This window comes from Onychostoma macrolepis, chromosome 14 (assembly GCF_012432095.1).
Source record: "Onychostoma macrolepis isolate SWU-2019 chromosome 14, ASM1243209v1, whole genome shotgun sequence".
In the NCBI taxonomy this organism is placed as follows: domain Eukaryota; kingdom Metazoa; phylum Chordata; class Actinopteri; order Cypriniformes; family Cyprinidae; genus Onychostoma; species Onychostoma macrolepis.
In genome coordinates, this window is record NC_081168.1 from 4,836,155 (window position 1) to 4,857,069 (window position 20,915).

Genomic DNA, 20,915 nt, shown 5'->3' on the forward strand with positions numbered 1-20,915 from the left:
TAAAAATTTTAAGTTTGAGTTCTAGGGCCAAGGATGTTTTTGATTGTGATTCTGTATTAGTTAAAAAGTATGCAAATGTTCTTAGTACACCTATTACTCATTTGGTTAATTTGTCAATAGAGCAGTGTTATTTTCCAAGTGCCTGGAAGTCAGCAGTAATAGCACCTATATTTAAGACTGGTGATCCTGCTAATGTAACTAACTATAGACCTATTAGTATTTTACCAGTTGTTTCTAAAGTAATTGAGAAGGTTGTTTGTAATCAGTTAGTAGAGCATTTAAATCTTGGTCATTTTCCATTACATCCTATGCAGTTTGGATTTAGGGCACATCACTCTACGGAGACAGCAAACTGTTATTTTGTTGAACAAATTAAATCCAGTCTTGATAGGGGAGGTGTTGTTGGTGTTGTCTTCCTTGATTTTAAAAAGGCTTTTGATACCGTTAATCATAGTGTTCTTTTGTCTAAATTATCAAGATTTAACTTTTCTACTAATACATTAACATGGATGGAGTCATACTTAAGTTTAAGAAAACAATGTACAAGAATTAATGATCTATGCTCACCATTTCTTGATTGTAATATTGGAGTCCCACAGGGGTCGGTTCTTGGACCAATTTTGTTCAGCTTATACATTAATGATCTGCCTACAGTTTGTCCAGAGGTCCAGGTTCAGATGTATGCAGATGATACAGTTGTTTATACTTATGCTAAGACAAAAGAACAAGCTGCTATCAAACTTACTGCTGCATTGAACAAAGTCTCAGATTGGCTATGTCATTCTTGCCTCACTCTTAATACGAGTAAAACTGTGGGAATGTATTTTTCGATCAGGAAAGTTGATGAGTGTTGTCCAGATATTTTAGTTAAAGGAGAGGTAATAAATATTGTTGAGCATTTTAAATATTTGGGTATGACTATAGATTCCAATTTAAATTTTAAAAAACATATTAAAAAGGTGTCTAAAAGTACTAGAGCAAGTTTGATGATCTTCAGAAATATTAGGCACCAATTACCTGTGGCTGCTGCTAAACTCTTTATGCATACAACAATCCTCCCTCATTTATCTTATTGTGCTACAAGTTGGTCCCATACAAGTATAACTATGTTAAAACCATTATATACTATCTATAAACGAGCTGTGAAAATTTTAGCTAAAAAGCCAAGGAGTTATCATCACTGCAATATTATTAAAAATGATAAATTATTGACAGTTGATAATTTTTTATTTTTTGCTGATGTGTGTTTGATGTATAAATTATTTCATGATTTTGCACCACCGCCTCTTAAACAATGTGTGACTTTCTGTAAGGACAATATCAGGCAGACTAGGTCATCAGTTAGAGGTGATTGTTCAACTAAATTTAAGAAAACTGTTTTTGGACAATCATTTTTTTCAGTTAGAGCAGCAGAAAGATGGAATTTAATACCGGTTTATATTAGAGCGTGTGCAACATTTAGTATTTTTAAAATTACGCTTAAAGTATGGCTTAAGGAAAATCAAATATGTGATCATTGAGTTGATTTTTTTATTTAATGGAGTATGATGTGATATTGTATGTGTTGTATGTATTGTATTGTATTGTTTTGATTGAACTTGGTAATTTTGTAACAACATCCTGCCCAGGGACTGCAGATGCAAATTAGCTTTATAGCTAACTCTGGCACAACAGTTTTGTTGTGCATTGTCCCTGTATAAAAATAAAAGAAATAATAATAAAAAATAAATAAATAAGAAAGTAGGGCTGTACTGTTAATTTAAATCAAATTGAGCATGGCTTAGTGCGATTATCAAAACGCAAAGGCTAGTTGAATAAATATATGCACGTTGCAGCCTATGGTTTTTCAGTAAATGCTGCTCCACACAAACTCCACCTCTGCATCTGCTCTGAGTTTGGGTCATTGTAACGTGCATTTGGAAATGCAACACGTGCCGACCGTCTTAACTTGTAATAAGAAGCACTAATCAACCAAAGAGAATCTTTAAGAGCACTTATCCATGAAAATAAAAGTTGAATTTTAGTTTATTTAGTTTAGAAATTTTTATTATAATAATTGTTAGTTATATTTTTATTTAGTTAATAATAATAATTTAGTAAAATATTCTTTTTTCTTTTTAATAATAATAATAGGCCAAAATCGATCACAGTTTTTATCAGAAAAAAAACTATTTGTTTTTGTTTTGTCCTTATGTTTTATGATTTTCATGTCCTTGATGCCCAAATATGATGTCGAGGTGAACTTGGTTTTGAGAGACAGCCATTCATTTTATAATTTATAAACATATTTTGTAATATTTTTTTTTACAAGGCTACTGCAAAATTCCCACTGTAGGATTGAATTTGTTGTAAATAACGTTTAGTACAAGATGTTCAGTACCAAAGGGCTGTTTGTCAGACATGCCTCTGAAAAATAAAAAATCCTTGCCGTCCGTTTTGTACCTATTTAGCCTGCAGCATTGGGATGGCCAGCCTGTGGCTGTACAGCTGATTGTTTATTCATTAATGCTTTGCACTGATAGCTGTTCGTGTTGATTTTTCAATGACCTGCTATTATTGGCCATTTATTTATTTATATACAACTTATTTCATAATTCTGAAAGGGTTCTGTGAGTGGCGTGGCTGTTGACAATTAATTACTTTCTAACAGAATAGAAATTGTGTCCATCATTTCCAAATCTGTCTTTGTGACCTTAAATGCACTACTTCAGCCTGCTGTAGTACATTGTACACAAGGATTTTCAGGTCCTACATGCTGCGTTATGATGAGACAGGATAGTGCTGTAGTTTGACATGCTGATCATCATTTACAAGCATCATGATTTGGCACACACTGTTTAGGTTCAAATAGGTTGTCATCCCTTACATAAAATCTTCTAGCATGGATTTATGAAATTAAAGAGAATTGTATAAGTATGTCCTGAGATATTATTCCCAGTTTTGATATTCGGCAGGTGGTTTTTGAGTCAGACATGCTTCTTGCTGCAATACGGGTGGGACGGTCTGACGATTTTATATTGTGATCGATCTTTAAGATGTCCATGATCTACTTTTCAAGCAACTTGTGGAGATTGTGTTCTTTTATATCCTGTAATAATGTTAAAAATATAGCAAGGACTGCCTATAAAAATGACTGTGACTGGCCAAATTAAATCCCGTGTCTTCTGTCATGTGTCTTTTAAGCATGGTGATGCATTTAAAAACAAATTCAACATGAGCCAGCGGTAGGGCTGTGCGATGAATTAGATTTTAGTTTCAGTTTAGATTTTTATAAAACAATTATTCTGCTGCATCCCGTTCCTTTATTTAAAGCGGTGCGCCTCTCCTTAAAAGCCTAAACTTAACGTCAAAATCAGTCAAATCATATAACGTGACGTGTTATATCGTGTTATTTTAAGCACATTATACTGCAAAAGACTATATTCAGAAAAGTTTTGATGGCGTTTTTAATTTCCTCTTTCCTACAATGCCTAATAAAGCAGCGTTTGAGCGCAGTACTGGTTTGTGTACAGCCGTTACCGGGGGAAACCGCTATATTTCTGCCGCTCCAAAAGCTCCACCTAGTGGCAGAGAATGAATTTGCATTTTCAATAAGCCTGTCTGCTTTTTTTGTTCAGACTAGTGTTGTCAAAAGACCCGGTACTTGGTACTAAAAAAATTAAAATGTCACGGTACCAGGTTTTTTTAGTACCGGTGGTACCGAGTACCTGGTCAACCCGGTTCTTGACGCATACGGCCCTATGATTTCCGCGATGCAGAAAACGCGGACGGAATCTCGGAATCCAGTTATAAAAACTGAATTTACAGTTTAACACGGAATGTCACGGAATTTGTCAAAGTTTGGATGAATTAATCAAAAGTAGGTCATTACACTTAAATCAAATCGCGACGTGGACTAGTATCTGTAAATATTAAGCCACAAAAGTTGATTCTAATATGAATCCCGCATGTTCTGCGAGTCTCTGTGTGAATGAATGAATGGCAGAGACGCGGGGGTTTTTTTTTTTTTCTTCTTTTTTTTTACTACACGCACTGAAGCGCGTGTGACGCTCGTGGTGATTCATCATCTGCCGTCTCAATGAGGACATAAATACATAACATCTACAGAACTGCTCTGAGAGTCACTTCACGAGCATTTTACCGTTTCATTTGAGTAAAACCAGCGTCATGTCATATATAGCTACACACAGAAATTTAAAGGTATTCACGGCAACCCGTCAAAATAAAAGTTTATCTTAAAGACATTGTGCCAGAAATATATTATTATTTAGTAGAATGTATGTGATACTATTACTACTGTTGAAAAAAAGTAATATTTATTTTTAAAGAAATAATCACACAATATTTCTTCCATATTTTAATAGTAAATCCCCTTTATTTACCAAAACAATTAAATGTTTAAATTTCATTAATTAAAAGACAAATTAAATTTGGGTGAAACTTTACTGTTTACTGTTTTTCACACTTTTATTACTTGCGGAAAAACTTGAAACACAATTTAAATAAGTATAAAGAATGGCATTGATTTTTGTACATTTCATTTTTGTTTGACTTTATTATTAAAAATAGTGTGTTTTTTAATTAGCATGTGGTACCGAAATTGGTATCAAGAACTGTGGATTTTCACTGGTATCGGTACCGAATACTGAAATTTTGGTACCGTGACAACACTAGTTCAGACCAATGCAACCCATGTTTTTATGCAGCAAATACACAAAATGTGAAAAGTTGAAAATGTGAAAGAAACAAATGTGACTTCTAAAAATCTAAACAATTAAAGGGATAGTTCATCCAAAAATGAAAATTGCCCCATAATTTACTCACCCTCAAGGCATATTAGGCATATTAGAAAAATATCCATATTTAAAATTTTATAAACCGTAATCTCTAGCTTCCGCTATGTCATATGTGCGTTCCCAATAGAACGCCATTTCGGCAGAACTTTTATTAAATAGTGCAAACAGATACATCCATAGGCTTGTTCCAGTCTTGATATTCCCAAAAGATCTCAAAATTGGGAAGATCGTGATTCAGATCGTGATTTTGTGTTATATGATTGTGTGATGATATTTTGGGCAGATTGCCCACCCCTACGCTGCAGTAATGATCATGCATGTTTTTAATGTCAACACTCAACCCATGTCATTGGATTTCTGTACCTCGGCTATATCCAGCTACATTTATCTACACAGCTTTGTCTTTTGGCTAAGCCTCAAAAGACTATTAGGTTTTGATAGTAGGTGTTATTGATGGAAATAATTCCAAAGGTTTCAATTAAGGCAAGAGAAACATTTCAGCAAGAGCATCTGAGATTAGCAGGCAAGATCAGAGAGGAGTATTTCATCAGCGCTGTCTCAGCCCAGCGCGCCCCCGTCATTTCAACAATGCTTTGTGAACCGTGCGCTCTGTAATGCCACCTAAACTCCACAACCACTTTGGTCACTGGCTTGTCAAATAAAGTGAGTCTCAGCCAAGCGTTCGGGCCGGCAGCCGAGCTCTTTTCCAGGCCAAAGAAGCAGCTCTCAGCGCGCACTTCAATCGGGCCACTTTTCTGACGCCGATCACACTCTGAAAAAAAAAAAAAGACTCGGCTGCTGTGCTGCTGAGCCTAAATTCTTAAAATTGACATATTTTATTCATTAACACTTTGATCCCCTATCTCAGACTGGGTAGAATAGTCCTTTTAGCTCTCTGGATTTCAGATGAAAGGTATTCTTCCTTATAATGGGCATATTTTACGACTTTTTCAACTGGAAAGTTTTGAGCACTTGAGCTAAGCGAGTGACTCAGTGAGTGAACTTTCAGCCAGGCGGTGACTCAGAGTTGTTCTTCGTTGCTCGTTGCCAATCCTGTTGGTTTCATCTCGCTGCAGGTCTCGTATGTGAAAGCCATTGACATTTGGATGGCAGTGTGCCTTCTCTTTGTCTTCTCTGCTCTGCTGGAGTATGCGGCCGTCAACTTCATTGCACGCCAACACAAGGAGCTGCTGCGCTTCCAGAGGAGGAGAAGGCATCTTAAGGTGAGCCCTACGGTCCAAACACACTTCATCTATAAGCCCTGACCCACTGTGATGAATATTCACTGTGTTGGGGATTCAAACCTTCAATGTTCTCATGGTTGCATTCGGAGTTGGAGAATACAGTAAATATTTTATCAGGGCATCGCAGAGCAGAGTTTGACGAAAAATAGCATGGTGCCACATTCAGGACTTTCAAAACCTGGCCTTCAACAGTGTGTTATTGCGGGTGAAAATAAAAATCACAATCTGGATTTACTAGTATACTAGTCAAACTAGTGTCCTCAAGAGGGATGCTTAGCGGTCTGCAGAAAAGTTTAGAGAAAAAAAAAAGACAAATGTTATTCCTGACATTAATTCTTAAAATTTTATGTACACAAAAATACAATAAATATGGTAATATTGTAAAATATTATTACATTTTAAAGCAACTGTTTTCTATGTTGGTATATATTAAAATTTAAAACTAACGCTAAAAAGTTTGGGGTCAAAAGGACTTATTAGTGCCTCTTTTTTTCCAGCAAGGCAGCAAAAATACAGTAAAAACAGTAATATTGTGAAATATTATTACTGTTTAAAATAAATGTTTTCTTTTTGAATATTGTAAAATGTAATTTTTTTCCTGTGATGCAAAGCAGAATTTTTTGCATCATTGCTCCAGTCTTCAGTGTCACATGATCCTTCAGAAATCATTACAATATGCTGATTTACTGCTAAAGAAACATTTCTGATTATTATTAATGCTGAAAACTTGATAAATGGAAAGTAACAGGATTTTTTGTAACATTATAAATGCATTTATTGTCACTTCTGATCGGTTTATGCATATTATTTAAAATGAAATCTTACTGACCCCAAACTTTTGAATGGTAGTGTATAGCCGTTATGTTTTAATAAAGCGATCTTCCATAAGGGTGTCATCATATTTGGAGGTTCCGGTTTGATCTTCTCTCCTGACTTTAGCATGCTAAGATTGAAACCAATAACGCGAGTTGAAGTTGAAACATCAATGCTCCTTCCATTCATAGAGTAATGTGAGTTGGCATGGTGAAATCTTTCAAGTGGCTGAGAAAGCTCAGAATAAATCCCGAATCCCACCGTTGTAATCCTCAGTTTGCCTTTGGGCTGCTTGTAATAGGTGCAGTGAGATTAGTCTCTGGTTCTCTTAGCCCCATACAGGTAAATCCACAGAGACAGTCTACACAGCCCTCACTGATAGCAGTCCTTCCACCATTCAGACGCCAAGGGCAAATGGTGCAAACTGCAAATCCAACTGTTCGGTATAAATACCACAGATTCCCATCCAATAGATGCCCAACCCAAGAGGCTAGTGTTTGGATGGTTAGCATGGTGCAGATAGCCACTGCTGAAAGATAACTACTCCATTCTAGGGACAAAAATCATCTTTGTCCAGTGACATAATCGTAAAATTTATTTGGACACAAAAAAAAAAAATTGTCAAAGGCACACACTAATGTTCAAAAGTTTGGGGTCAGAAGGAGTTATTAATGCTTTTGAAAGAAGGTTTTTCATTATTATTATTTATTTTATTTGTATATATTTATTTTTGCTCAGCAAGGCAGCATTTATTTAATCATAAATACAGTAAAAACTGTATTATTACTGTTTAAACTAACTGTGTTCTGTTTCTATTTTAATGTATTTTAAAATGTAATTTATTTCTGATTAATTTAATGCATCCTCGCTGATTAGAGGTATTAATTTCTTTCAAATTGCAGTATATTGCATATCTCATTGTTATAATTTTATGTTTTGTCTGTCATTGCTTTTGTTCTGAAAAGCTTGAAATGGAGAATTTTTCTCCGTTTTTGTGTTTGACGTCATGGCTTTGGATAGTGGCTAAAGGGATGCTTTCAGAAAGCTCTCACAAAGCTCACATGACCATGACTGCATGCAACAATAAATATTAGTGTGTATATGTAGTGTTTTCATTTGAGCAGGCACAGCACAGCAGTAGGTTTGCTGCATTATCATTATCACCCCCTGGTTAATGAAACTCCCCGGCCACAGTGATCCACGGCTGGGGTTCAGCCCTTCATTCTGCCTCACTGGGGCTATCAGTCAGTGCCTGCTCTCTGCACTGCAGCCCGGAGCTGTCACCTCCCTGCACTACACAATAAAACAACTCCCCGGCATTACCACAGGAGCTTATCGACCTCCTCCTCCTCCTCCTGCATGTGCCTCTGAGAGGCAGCTGGCGTCTGGTGTAGAAAGATGATTCCCCCTGCTGGACAGCACAGAGATGTGTGCTCAGCAGTGAAGGGACTGACCCCAGAGAAATCTTGTGTTGAACATACCTGAATATTTATTAATATATAAATGTTGAAACTGATATAAAAATGAAGTATAGAGTCCTGGAAGGTAGTGCACATTGGGCAGCCTGAGTCTGCCTGTGTCACTCTCACCCTAGTCTTGCTTAGCTGACATTAGCTAACTTACTACTAAGTGCCTTAAACTCTTAGACTGCTTCCAAAATCGCTGTTGATTAAGTAATACTTTGCAACCATTAAAAAAATGTGTTCTATATAGTCTAAATGTGTGTATCCAGCATTCACTGCCCTTCACAAATCCACTCCCAAGGCCCCATGGGATAGTAAAGTGTCCATAGAGGGCAATAGTTGGGTTCCGGATGTAAAAAAAATCCCATTCATTTTCTCTATTGGGGAATTGATTTTAACGATAACTTGTACACCACTAAAGACAGGCCTACTGTGAGCTACGAGGTTGTTAATCGATGGTATATGCTTTTGTTGAAGTCATCACAGCCTGCATTATTTCAACATGTTTTTAAAATAATAATGTTCGACATGGAATTTCTGGTAAAAAATGAAATTATCCATGATAATTTCACCAAACAGAGAAAAGCAAATCATGTCGGGGGGGAAAAAAAACAAAAAAAACACCTGGCAACTTCTGGCTCTCAAAATGCTTAAATATTTGTGTGTACATGCATATTTTTCTTTATACATAACCAACATCTTAATATCAATTTTTAAAAATCAGTTTATATTCATCCATTTTAACTCAGTTATTCACAGTGATTCATGGGATTGTAGTTGTCTTTTTGTCCGATTTTCAAATGTTGTTTCACTTCATAGCTAGTTTGTTGATTTATGGCTTATAACTCTATTTTTTTATTTTATTTTTTTTTATCCTTATGTAAAAAATGGATGTGAAAGAAATTTCCGAAACCAAAGCCACTGAAAGAATTGACGGACACTGTTACCCTTTATTGGATGTGCTCTTCAGAGTCTTTCTGCGAGTAGAAGGTCATTTGAGTAGTTTTAGCCTACTGTTTTATGTGGATTCGAAATTATTCCTTTTTTCACCTACTCATTTTCACCTGCTATATAGGAGTATATATATTTGTATGGAGCCTTAGTGTGACTGGAAAATAAACCCTGGGTGCTCTTACTCACAGAAGTCAGCTAATCTGGTTTTACCCTGAATTACTTCAGCCAATCAGAGCGAATGATGCTAGATCAAGAATAAATAATTCAGAATAATAGCATAGTAGCACATACAGAAATGACAGAAATAGGAGTCGTGTGCTACTACAAATTTAACTAATGTTCCAGTTTTGTGTGCAAAATGCATCAGTCAACGAACGAAGCTAAAACTGAATTAAAAAATGCAAATATAATTTATTATTATTGCATGCAGAACCTTTACAGTTCAAATGAAAAAGCAAGCTCACTTCCCAGTGTTTAATCTTAAAAATGTATTACTTAGGAATAAGTTCATTTGCATAAATAGACTGTAATTTAGCTCTCATTTTTTAATAAAATGTACTTTTATGCAGTTTGACTAATAGTTAGATTATTTGCTGGAACCTGTCCAGTTTATTGCTTCACTGTGTGGGTTTAACAGCGTACAGCAGACCGTACCAGACTGCATGGCCTGACAGACCTGTGTTAATAACTGGGTGAAGCAATGCGACCTCTGGACTGCAGATGTCTTTGCTTTGCCTAACAATGACAAGAGCATATTAGTGAGTAGCCTATTGATGGAGAGTAATCACCTCGTTAGGGCTGATTGTGATGCAGGGTGGATCACTCATTGGGAACTCTGAACACTGCAGCTGCTGTTCATACGAGGGAAGATTGTCTATGCAAATAAGCACGAGCAGATAAGTAAACCACTGTCACTCCTCTAGCTGGCCGTCTTGGGTTGGGATGTTAAAGGTGCAGAGTGAGGCTGATTTGTCTTGTGTTATTCGGTTTGGTGCAGCCTGAATTATAGTGCAGCTCAGTGTGCTGGAGTGTTTAATAGAGCCAGAGGTGTTGAGTGGACTTGGCACTGGACTGTAGTGTGCTGCAAAGTACTGCAGTCTTTTGTTGTTGCTTATTACGCCACTCTCTGGAATACTTGATTCCTGTTGGTCAGATAATTCGAAAGTCAGGCTTTTTTGAAGAATATTTGTTGACCAGGGTAACTTTGTATAACTGATTGCTCATACCTACAACAGTGCTGGGTAGATTACTTATAAATTGTAGTCTGTTACTGATTACAGATTACATGATGAAAGTTGTGGTCAGTAATATAATCTAGATTACTAATTCTAGGCGATGTACTCTGACTACTTTTAGATTATTTTTTGCATAGTTTTAGACATTGCATTACTCCAGGGTTTCCCAAACTGGAGTAAATGCAAGAACTGCAGGAGTTTTATGAGGTGATGAGCTATTAATTAATTAATTAAAATGTCAAATTAAAATGAATAAATTTAAATGTAATTTTTACATTGGAAATATTTTATTACTTGACCATTAACCAACATCAGAGTTTAGTAGCGTTTATCTCAATTATTTGTCTCATACATGGTATAATTGACTGAGAGGTGCTTTCGTTCCCAAATTCAGGAGCATGGATCGCAAATTAGTTTATATTACAATTACATGGCTTTTCTATATTGTGAATATTCAAAGCTAAATATGACACAAAGTAGATTTTAAAAGGGGAAAAAATTATTTACTGAATAATTTACTGCCATCTTGTGAATCATTTGTAATGATTTAATCCATAAAAAAATTAACTGTCATCTGATTATTAGCATTTTAAAATGTAACAATCTAATAACAAGTGCTACATTTTTGGAATCAGATTACGTAAACCAGAATACATGTAATCGGTTACTATCCAACACTGTTTGCTAAAAACAGTAGCTGTGCTTTTGTTCTTTCTCTCCACAGTCTACAAATGCAATAATGAATATAATCAATCAATATTTCATGTTTATTTATAGTAATACTGATGTTTGGCCTTGCAAACCTCTAACGGTATTAAAATTCAGCGTAGCATGTCCCACGCTGCTTGTGCTGCAGACATGAGTGACATCTCAAATCATGTGGGCTGTTCAGGAGAGGATTACTTTTCTAAAATGGGTTGAAAAAAATCCCATAGTTACATTGAAGGAGAGACCTGAATCATTTATAGAGACAAAAATAGCACTTTTGGGGCGATCTCGTTTGACTTGTCAGAAAGCAACCACTCAGAAGAGCCTAAAAACTACGTTTAAAGTCCACGACAACCTCTGCAATCCCATGTAGCCAACTGCTGACAACCACCTTATTCAAGACACGTAAAAACTTCAAAAAATCGTGTGGGATATTATTGATGCATTTTATGTGGTAGAATAAAACATGAAAATATCTTGAGCTTGCGTTAACCTCTTATTTCAGGCATTTAACCAAAAACCTATTCAATAAAATCCATTGATTTTGGATTGTAGGGCTCATTCCTGTAGCAGCCTCTGTTGGGATAGTAACTTTTGCATGGGCAAGCATCTGCATTTTTTAATTTTTTATTTTATTTTTTGTGATAAGGCTAAATACGTAGCTCTATTAATACAAAAGGGAAGTGTTCATTTAGTAAGCATATTTAGAATCAATGCTTGGCCCGAAATGTCGCTCTTGAGCCAGCAGTTCTCATTATACTCTGGAGGTCAGTGCACAGGGCAACAGGAATCGAGATTTTCAGATGCGGTTGGACCGATACAGCTGATGTCAGTGACTGTTCCGAAACAGGCTTGAAAATGATTCTGGCTATTAAAGAAACCTGAAAGGCATAATATGCTTGCATGATATACACCGAGCAAATGCTATTTGTCGGCTTCTCATTTAAATTCCCAGCATTTATGAGGGCACAGATGTTTATAGGAGAAAAATCAAATTTTTGTAAACATATATTCATTCAAGACTCATAACCATTGAGCACATCAGCATAATGCCTGAATCTGTTTCACACGCAGCTTGTGAAATATTCATTCCAACTCACCCATAGGTGATAAAACAACAGACATATGTAAATGCAATGCATTGTAATGTCCTACACAGATAAATGCAGTACATCATCCCGCTTTCAACGTGTACAATAGAGGTGACTTTCACTTTAATATATGCTTTATATAAAATCATCACTGTCCAGGACATCTGATGCTGAATATTTTGAATATATATATATATATATATATATATATATATATATATATATATATATATATAATATATAATATATAATATATAATATATATAATATATATGATAAAGGCACGAGGCTGCTACCTTACAGCTATTTCAGTTTCTGTGGTTTATCACAACTTCCTAACAAAAGACATCAAAACATCAGTCACATCTACGGGCTTTGATTGATGAAGGAGCCGAGAGGTCCTGTATATAGCAGTGGAAGCCACACCCCTGATTTGCAAACACCGGCGTGAGCTGCATTCTGACGCGTGGCCATAATATCGCACTCCGCTGTAAACCTCAAGGATGCAGGCTTGCGTTCTGCTTATTGTTTTTTCCCTCCCCTCTAACAGTCGGACTGGGAACGCGGCTGGCACGCCTAATGCAGTAATGGCGGAGTTTTAATTAGGAAGGGAGGGTAATGAATCTGGCAGGGGCCGGGCCGGGAGGGAAAGTGACGCAGGACGCAGCGGTGCTGCAGCCCGGCTCCTCTTTACAGCTCCACGTCACGTCTCGGAGCCACCACATTAATCATATGGCAGCAGGAATAAAGCCGAGCATCCGTAATACTTACAAATGGTGAGCCGGTGCAACTGAAGGACAAGGAAAGGTCATAGAACCCCGGCATCAAAGATAGCGTCGTATACAAAAAACAAAGGGGCAGTGGAATAACATCACCCCTCACACACACACACATCCTGGTGTGATCTTCCATTTACCCCAGCACACATTAACAGTTATAAATGGGATGGCTGAAAGACAAGGACAGAAGGAGGACAAAGTGTCTAAAAATGGAGTCCTGCCTGGAAAATGGCTGATCTTTCAGTAAAAGCGAGCGGGATAGTTCCCTGTGCTAGATGTTTGCACCAGAAAATTGAAAACATGCATTACGAACTTAACGATCCTATTTCACATCCGCGCTTTGTGTTTAAACAGGCGCAATCACGGTGAAATATCTACGTGCGCTGAAATGTAATTAACCGGGGTGGTTATTTTGGTTCTGTTTTCATTAACGTGTACGATCGAGTCCATCTGCTGAATCTCAAATAAGAGCTTGTGGAGGTGGGGAGCAGGGCAAGGTCAGTTCATTAACTTTTGTGAGAGATTGTGGCCTCTGAAAACACCCTGTGCCATCTAGCTGACATATGTCAATAGTTAATACTCATAAAAATATGTAATCCACCCAAGAGGACTGGAGGATTTAAAGGGATAAGGTATTCTCTCACCCTCATGCCATCCCAGATGAATGAGTTTCTTTCTTCAGGTGAACACACGTTTTTTGTTTTTTTTCATGGACGGTAACCAAAAAGTTGATGCCTCAAAGACCACACAAAATGATCACGATGGTAATCCATAAGAAAAAAGTGATATTTGTGTGAGAAAAATAATAGTGTTTTAAAGTTCTTTAGCTATAAACAATGTGCTTATGTCATGTTTCACAGTGCTGATGTTTTTGGTGAGTGTAAACCGCAAAAAAACACACATGAGCTAATGTTATAAAGGTCTTCAGACTCATGAGAAACTTCCAGGCCTGTGTGTTGGAGCTAGAGGTCTGAACGGGCTTTAAACTGAAGCCCAAACCTGGCCTGGCCTCGTTTGACCCAGCTCAACCTGAGTGGTACTGTTAAATTTAGAGCCCAAACCAGAAAAGAGCCAACATTTTTAAAATATGCTGTATTTCTGGATTGCATGCAACGGGCAATAAACAATATGTGTAAGGAAACAGAAATGGAAAGAGTGCGGGCGAAGGACAGCAAGCACTAAACAAGTTTCATTTTAAATATATACAGCAAACAGCACACACACATTATATATATGTAAGGGATAATCCACGGCTGTGCATTAAATGGTTTTAATTTAAGGGTTATCAATTCAAAATTGAGGGTTGTATCCACTTGTTTTATATGGACTCATAGAGATGGATTATTTTTCTAAAAATCTTCATTTGTGTTCATCTGAGGAAAGAAAACCATATACATCTGGAGTGTCTATTTACACTTAGTGCAAATAGCCCGCCTTGTTGGCAGAGGCTATTTACACTAACTCCGCCCACCAACGTGTGATTGGGACAGTCAGCATTATAAAACAACGGGTCTGAATCATCAGCTCCAGTGGCGCAGATGGTAAAGCGCGTGGTGTTGTCTTTTTGACCCGATCGACCCAGGTTCGAACCCGCCTTTTGCCAAACTTTTTTTTTTCTCCCTTTTCAAATCTAAGATCACATCGTAGGCATTTATTTTCAATAAAAATTAAGGAAATAACCAAAAAAGTTGAAAATAAAGTATCGGGTAGATGTAGGGAGGGCTTTATTGTACCAATAAGGTGGCATCCATTTAATAATTTGAATTAAAATTATAATTTACACTCTACAGTTAAGTGAATGGAATTCGTAAATATGTCCTTGTCATATTTACAGTGGATTCCACTGTGGATTTGTTATTGTCGTAAAGCAATCAGCCCTTTTCGCTGAATTTCATACCTGCTCAATGAATGTACATACTCCCAGGTTGGGGGGAGTGTAGGAAAAAGCCATTGCCCTTATTAAAATGTCAGTGTATCACTAGAATGATTTTGAATGATTTAAAACCTGATATTTTAAGGTTTAAAAAACTTTAACAAAAGGTGCATTAAGTTAAAGGCAGGGCAAGTAATTTTGGAGAGGCTAGCACTAGCAAGCTAGCTTTGAAAGCATAAGATCCCACCCTCCCTGCAAATCACTCTCCAAAGCCACGCGTCCTCCAAACACATGACTGCGCACAGGCAGAGCAGAGGCTAACCAGCGACAACACTGTCAGATTACCTCATGTCGCATTCACCGGGGAGAAAACATTACAGTACAAAGCACATAATATTACAATCATAACGCTTCCATTCTCGCTTGGTTTGCTGTAGCGTAATGTAACTCACTGATGATGTGAACGGGGTGCGCGGAGGTATGCAAATACATACATTGACAGGCAGGCAGGACAGCCTATCATAATCCTCGGACCGGAGGAGATGATTGGACAAACATTTTCTGGTCCTACGCCATCCACAGACGATATAAATACATATAGGCCACTTAACATAGTGATTGCTATCGGGATGTGAAGAGAGACTTTCAACCAGCATAACATAAAATGTTTCTGAACTAAATCACCTACCTTGCCTTTAAGAGTGAAGCTTAATAGTTAATTGATGGCGCATTTTATTTATTTAATCATTTTATAAATTTCATTTGTTTAAATGACCAGGCATCATTTTTGATTACTAATGTCAAATCTTCTCCCTAATTCAGTGCTCAGATATGTGCTCTGTAAACTGGTTTACTCCTCACCAATGAAGACACTGGATTACACCATATATTAGTCGTTAAGGGTTAGTGTTTGACTAATGGGTTTCTTGACCGATTGACAGGAGGACGAGGCGGGAGACGGCCGGTTCAGCTTTGCCGCCTACGGCATGGGTCCGGCGTGCCTCCAGGCCAAAGACGGCATGGCCATCAAGGGCAACAACAACAACGCGCCCACCTCCGCCAACCCCCCTGAGAAGACCGTGGAGGAAATGCGCAAGCTCTTCATCAGCCGCGCCAAACGGATCGACACGGTGTCACGCGTGGCCTTTCCGCTGGTCTTCCTCATTTTTAACATTTTCTACTGGATCATTTACAAGATCATCCGCAGCGAGGATATTCACAAGCAGTAAAGAGATGCGAATCCAGCCGCCTCCACGCCCCTCCCCACGTCCCACCGTGCCCGCCTTCCTCTCACTGCAGTGCTCTCACTCGCTTACGGTGATGACGAGTCCCCGGCAGAGGTATTTATTCCTTTTTTCATCTCTTTCTCTCCTGTCCTCCTGAATAATCCGGACCTGTGCAATAGCAATGCAGTAAAATGCATGATATATGAATGTGGCAATATATTTACTAAAAAAATGAAAATGACTAAAAGTAAATATTCAACTTAAGAACTTCTGAACTGATGACTGGGAATCCAAGAGGAAAACTTGTAAAACTTTTTTTTGCAACTTGAAGACGTACTGCATTGCGAGAATACGGAAAAACATTACTGCTGTAATATATCGTATATTTAAAGATAATACTTCAGTCATTGAAAATGAAACATTTTTGGGCGTCTCGAGGCAGTTTGGGGCTTCCATGAATACACAATGAAAGTGTTGCAGGTCCCAGAGACCGAGATTTGCTTTGGTACATGTGTCCTGGGGTCTCACGATGTTTCATTCTGATATCGATTATTAATGGATCTTGATGAGTGCCAGTGAAAAAAAAAAATAATTTATTCAAGCTATGATCAATGTGTTCCTCTATCTGTGCTCATTTTCAGGTTTTTCGTTTTGTTTAAAACATCAGATTATGTTCTGCTCATGTGCCAAACATCATCCTTTAAGTTGACCAAAAAATTACTTCATAATTTAATTTATTTAGTCATGTGTTCACCTTTGGGTATATAAGCTAAATAAACTAAGGCTAAAATAAAAAAATAAAAAAATTTAATTAAATATTAGTATAATTAAAATAAAATATACTTTTAACTCTTTGCATTGCTTGGTTTTGGCATTTTCATCATTTCAGAATATGTCAGAAACGGGCAGAAAGAACAGCAAAGGGATCTTTCATAACTCATGTTTCATACATACAGTGTTATTTTTCTAAACGTGGTTTAGCCATACAACCAGTGCCATGATAATAGATCTATATTTCCAACCAAATGTATATTACAGTGATTTTTCAGTCTATATGTATAAACACTGCATTGTGCAACAGAATAAACAATGCACAAAGGTTTAGTTTATGATGCATCTTCATCTGGCTTCTCTATGCAATAATCGGATATGCAATTATTTTAAGTGTTCATCATGTTGAATATGGCCATTTTATTCTGAAGGCCCCCCCCCCCTCCTCAAAAAAATGCTATTTCATACATGTACAATTTTCTCTTCCAGTCATGCTCATTTGCTGTCTATGCATGGCTAGGGGTTTTTTTTGTGGCGCAGATGATATAGATGTCATTTTTCACTTTTGTAATGTTTTGTTTGACTGCCGAACTGAAGAGAAACACCATTATATAAAGTGAGCATGTGTCAGGCTGCGTGATAGATGCTCTGTGCAGGATATGCAAGATTTTGCCATGCGTTACATACTTTTTTTGTGTGTGTGTGTGTGTGTGTTTAACACTTTGTTTATTTAAAACCAAAGAGCAGTTTTGTTACTCTGTTGTCATTGCCTTTCAGGTTTTCAAATTTGACCCTTTTTTGTCTTCATTTCATCCAGTTTGATGTGACATTGACCAATTTTGTAAGGCCTGTAACATTTGTAATTGATTCTGTTTTTCACACACGTATTCAAGAAAAATATGTCTTTATACACTGCAGCTAGTTAGACATTTTGTGACGGTAAAATATTACCAAGAAATACAAACTTCCATTTTGGTCTAAATAATGGTATCATGTTTTGATGTATATGTATAATTTTGGTTAAGAGTGAAGCTTGAGTGAAGTTAATAGTTAATTGATGGCACATTTTATTTATTTATTTATTTAATAATTATTTATTTGTTCAATTTTTATTTTCAAATTTAAAAAAAAAAAAATATATATATATATATATTCAAATTTTATTTTTAAAAATAAATGATTTATTAATTTAATCATTTAAATGACCAGGCACCATGGTAAATTTGAAGGGCTATTTTTGATTATTAATGTCAAATCTTCTCCCTCAAATGAATTGGCTTGTGATGCAGTGCTCTGAAAACTGGTTTACACCTCACCAATGAAGACACTGGATCACACCACCTATTAGACCTCGCTGTAAGCAGAAACTGAATTCTACTCCGGTTGCTCACCAGAAATTCAAGGAGGAAGAACATTGTAATGTGAAACGCTATCCACACGCTTACCTCCACGGGCAGCACAATGTAGCAGGAACACATTTCACACATCATTTGAATGTTCACACATGATGAATTGTGCTGAAAGGAGTGTTCACGAGCGGATCTGTAACATTGCAAACAATATTAATCATTGTTATTTCAAATAGTCACCAAACTAGTCATTCTTCCAGCGGGTTACACTTCATCTGTGAGACTGATAGAGGCACACGATGTATAATATACATCACAGTGTACAGCGTGGAAAGTGATAAAGTTGCTTTATACACTTGATGTGCTCATTCTCAACTCAAATATGTAGTCAAAAACACATTTAGAGAACATTTGTAGAAATATGTTCAGCTTCATGTTGCTGTTAATGACCGATTTCTTTATTATGAACCCTGCTTAAGGCTACTCACGACGTCGCTGGACTGTCCCGTGTGTAAATGACAGCAGTGACGCCCCGGGCCCTCACACACTCCACATGCTAAACGCAATATACAAGACAACTTATAACAAATAATAATACTGGCTCGGGAACACAAGGACAATGTGATGTGAAATATGTGCTATATGCAAATACGATTTGTTCTTTGGCTTAATAATCATGAAAATATCAATTTAATGTCCTTATGGTTTTAGAATCTTAATTTGAGGCATGATTTTTTTTTTTTTTTTTAAGCATTCACTTGTTCTTTTGTTATTTTGATTCATTATTTTATAGCAACTGCCCAGGAAATGTTGATCTCTGAGTGACGACGGACATGGTGATCATATGTAACTTGTACGCAAAACTGTGGGTACATTTTTATTTTTGCACAAGTTGGTATGGCCTTAAATTTTGGGTTTATTTGCTTCTATTGTGTATTGGCACAAAGTGCATCTCTTCATTCGCTTCTCGTCATAATCCGAGTGCACTTCCAAGCAGTGAAAAGAACAGCAAATTCTTATTTTTATGTTCCAATATTAAAACATGGAATTTTGCATGAATAGAATTAAATGGCAGATATTTTTGGCTTGTACAGAAATGTGAGCAATTTGAAGAAAAAAGGAATGTACCATTTCTGCTATATCTGTATATAACACAATATTTATTGAAATATGTCATAATGCTAAATCTAATTCTACTATTAAAGGTTTTCTGAACTAAAACATCTGAAGGGTTTGTGAGGATTGTGATGTTTGTGTGAATCACCATGACCTGTGTGTGTGTGTGTGTGTGTGTGTGTGTGTGTGTGTGTGTGTTTCTTGAATTTCATTTATTCCAAGAAAAACATTCCTTACCAACGATGACCTGAATACACCTCTTCTATGATGAACATGTTTTCAACTTCTGAATTCCTGAATCAAAATTCTTTTTTATACTTTTGTGGGAAATGCATTTAAAAATTATAGGGTTGCTGTGATGATGAAAAAGTGTGGTGAAATTCTTCACAATATTTTTTTTTCTGTTTTTTTTTTCTAAAGAGCTGTATGTGAAGCAGTTGTGTTACTGCTACTGCTATTACTCATAATATATGACAAAAAAAATTGTCTGCCAAGTCTAAGACAGTATGATATACATGTATCACATGCAGGAAGCCATAGTTCATGTCAAAGTCATAGTTGTAAAAAAAAACATAAACAAATTGATATCAGAGAAGATAAGGTCTGTTTGGATTATTGGTCAAGGTCACTAATCACTAAAGTGCTCAGTAATATGAGCACTTTATGAGCACAGGAATAACTCTTGTATTACAATTCTCCCTCTTTCAAAATGTAAAAGTCAGCCATGTTGAATGTTGAATTGTTTTTAATATTCTTATTTTGAAGCATTTGTTTGTTTGGAGCTTTATACACCCCAACCGATTTTTAGAGGAAACTCGATTAAGCAGATTCAGGCACTGGAAAAAGTACACTTTGCACAAATTTCCCAGAGGCCCCGTATGGCTGCATTTGAATACATCCATACTCGGCCTTATGGCCATCCTCGCTTAGGCTTTTAAATTATGCAAGTGGATTATGAACCACAAAGGCTCAGTCAATTTTTCTCCTCACTTGAGTAGTCTGGAGGAGCGCCCTCCCCCATCTCCAGACCACCCGGCCCCTCTGACTGCCCGGCTCGCGCTTTACAGTGGGACTGGAATTACATTACAGCTGACACTGAAAACCGCCGCGGGGCCTGAAGCCAGTGAAACATGAAGGCTTTGACAGAATGTTTTTTTCCCTCAATATATGAGAAATGAATATTTTCAGTCTGAGCTGGTAATTTTGAGCATTTTGTTTTATTAACAACTTTGCAATAAAATAAAAACTCTGGAGGTAAAATGTTTTGAAAGGGATAGTTCACTCAAAAATGAAATGAAATCTGTCATTATTTACTCACCATCAAGTTGATCCAAGTTTGCATGAATTTATTTTGTGATGAAGAATGTGCAGGTCACTCTTTTCCATGCAAATATAATAAATTCAGCTCCAAGGAGGTCACAAATGTCTTAAAAGCCCAGGTGGAAAAAAGAATGCACTTCCATAATGTACTTGTTCGATTTTCACGCACTAATTTTG

The 20,915-nt window shown here is 36.8% G+C and overlaps 1 protein-coding gene across 5 annotated transcripts in view; it reads left to right on the forward strand.

Moving 5' to 3' along the window:
- Positions 1-19,527, forward strand: part of glra1 (glycine receptor, alpha 1) — a 52,904-nt gene extending 33,377 nt beyond the window's left edge. For 4 of the 5 annotated variants that reach the window (XM_058798636.1, XM_058798637.1, XM_058798638.1 and 1 more), the window contains 2 exons: positions 5,873-6,019; positions 15,898-19,527. In XM_058798636.1, the coding sequence (XP_058654619.1) occupies positions 5,873-6,019; positions 15,898-16,185 (435 nt within the window). In that variant the 3' untranslated portion in view covers positions 16,186-19,527. The remainder of the gene's footprint in view (positions 1-5,872; positions 6,020-15,897) is intronic. The other variant, XR_009274255.1, reaches the window with a different exon arrangement.
- The last annotated feature ends 1,388 nt before the right edge of the window (positions 19,528-20,915 follow it).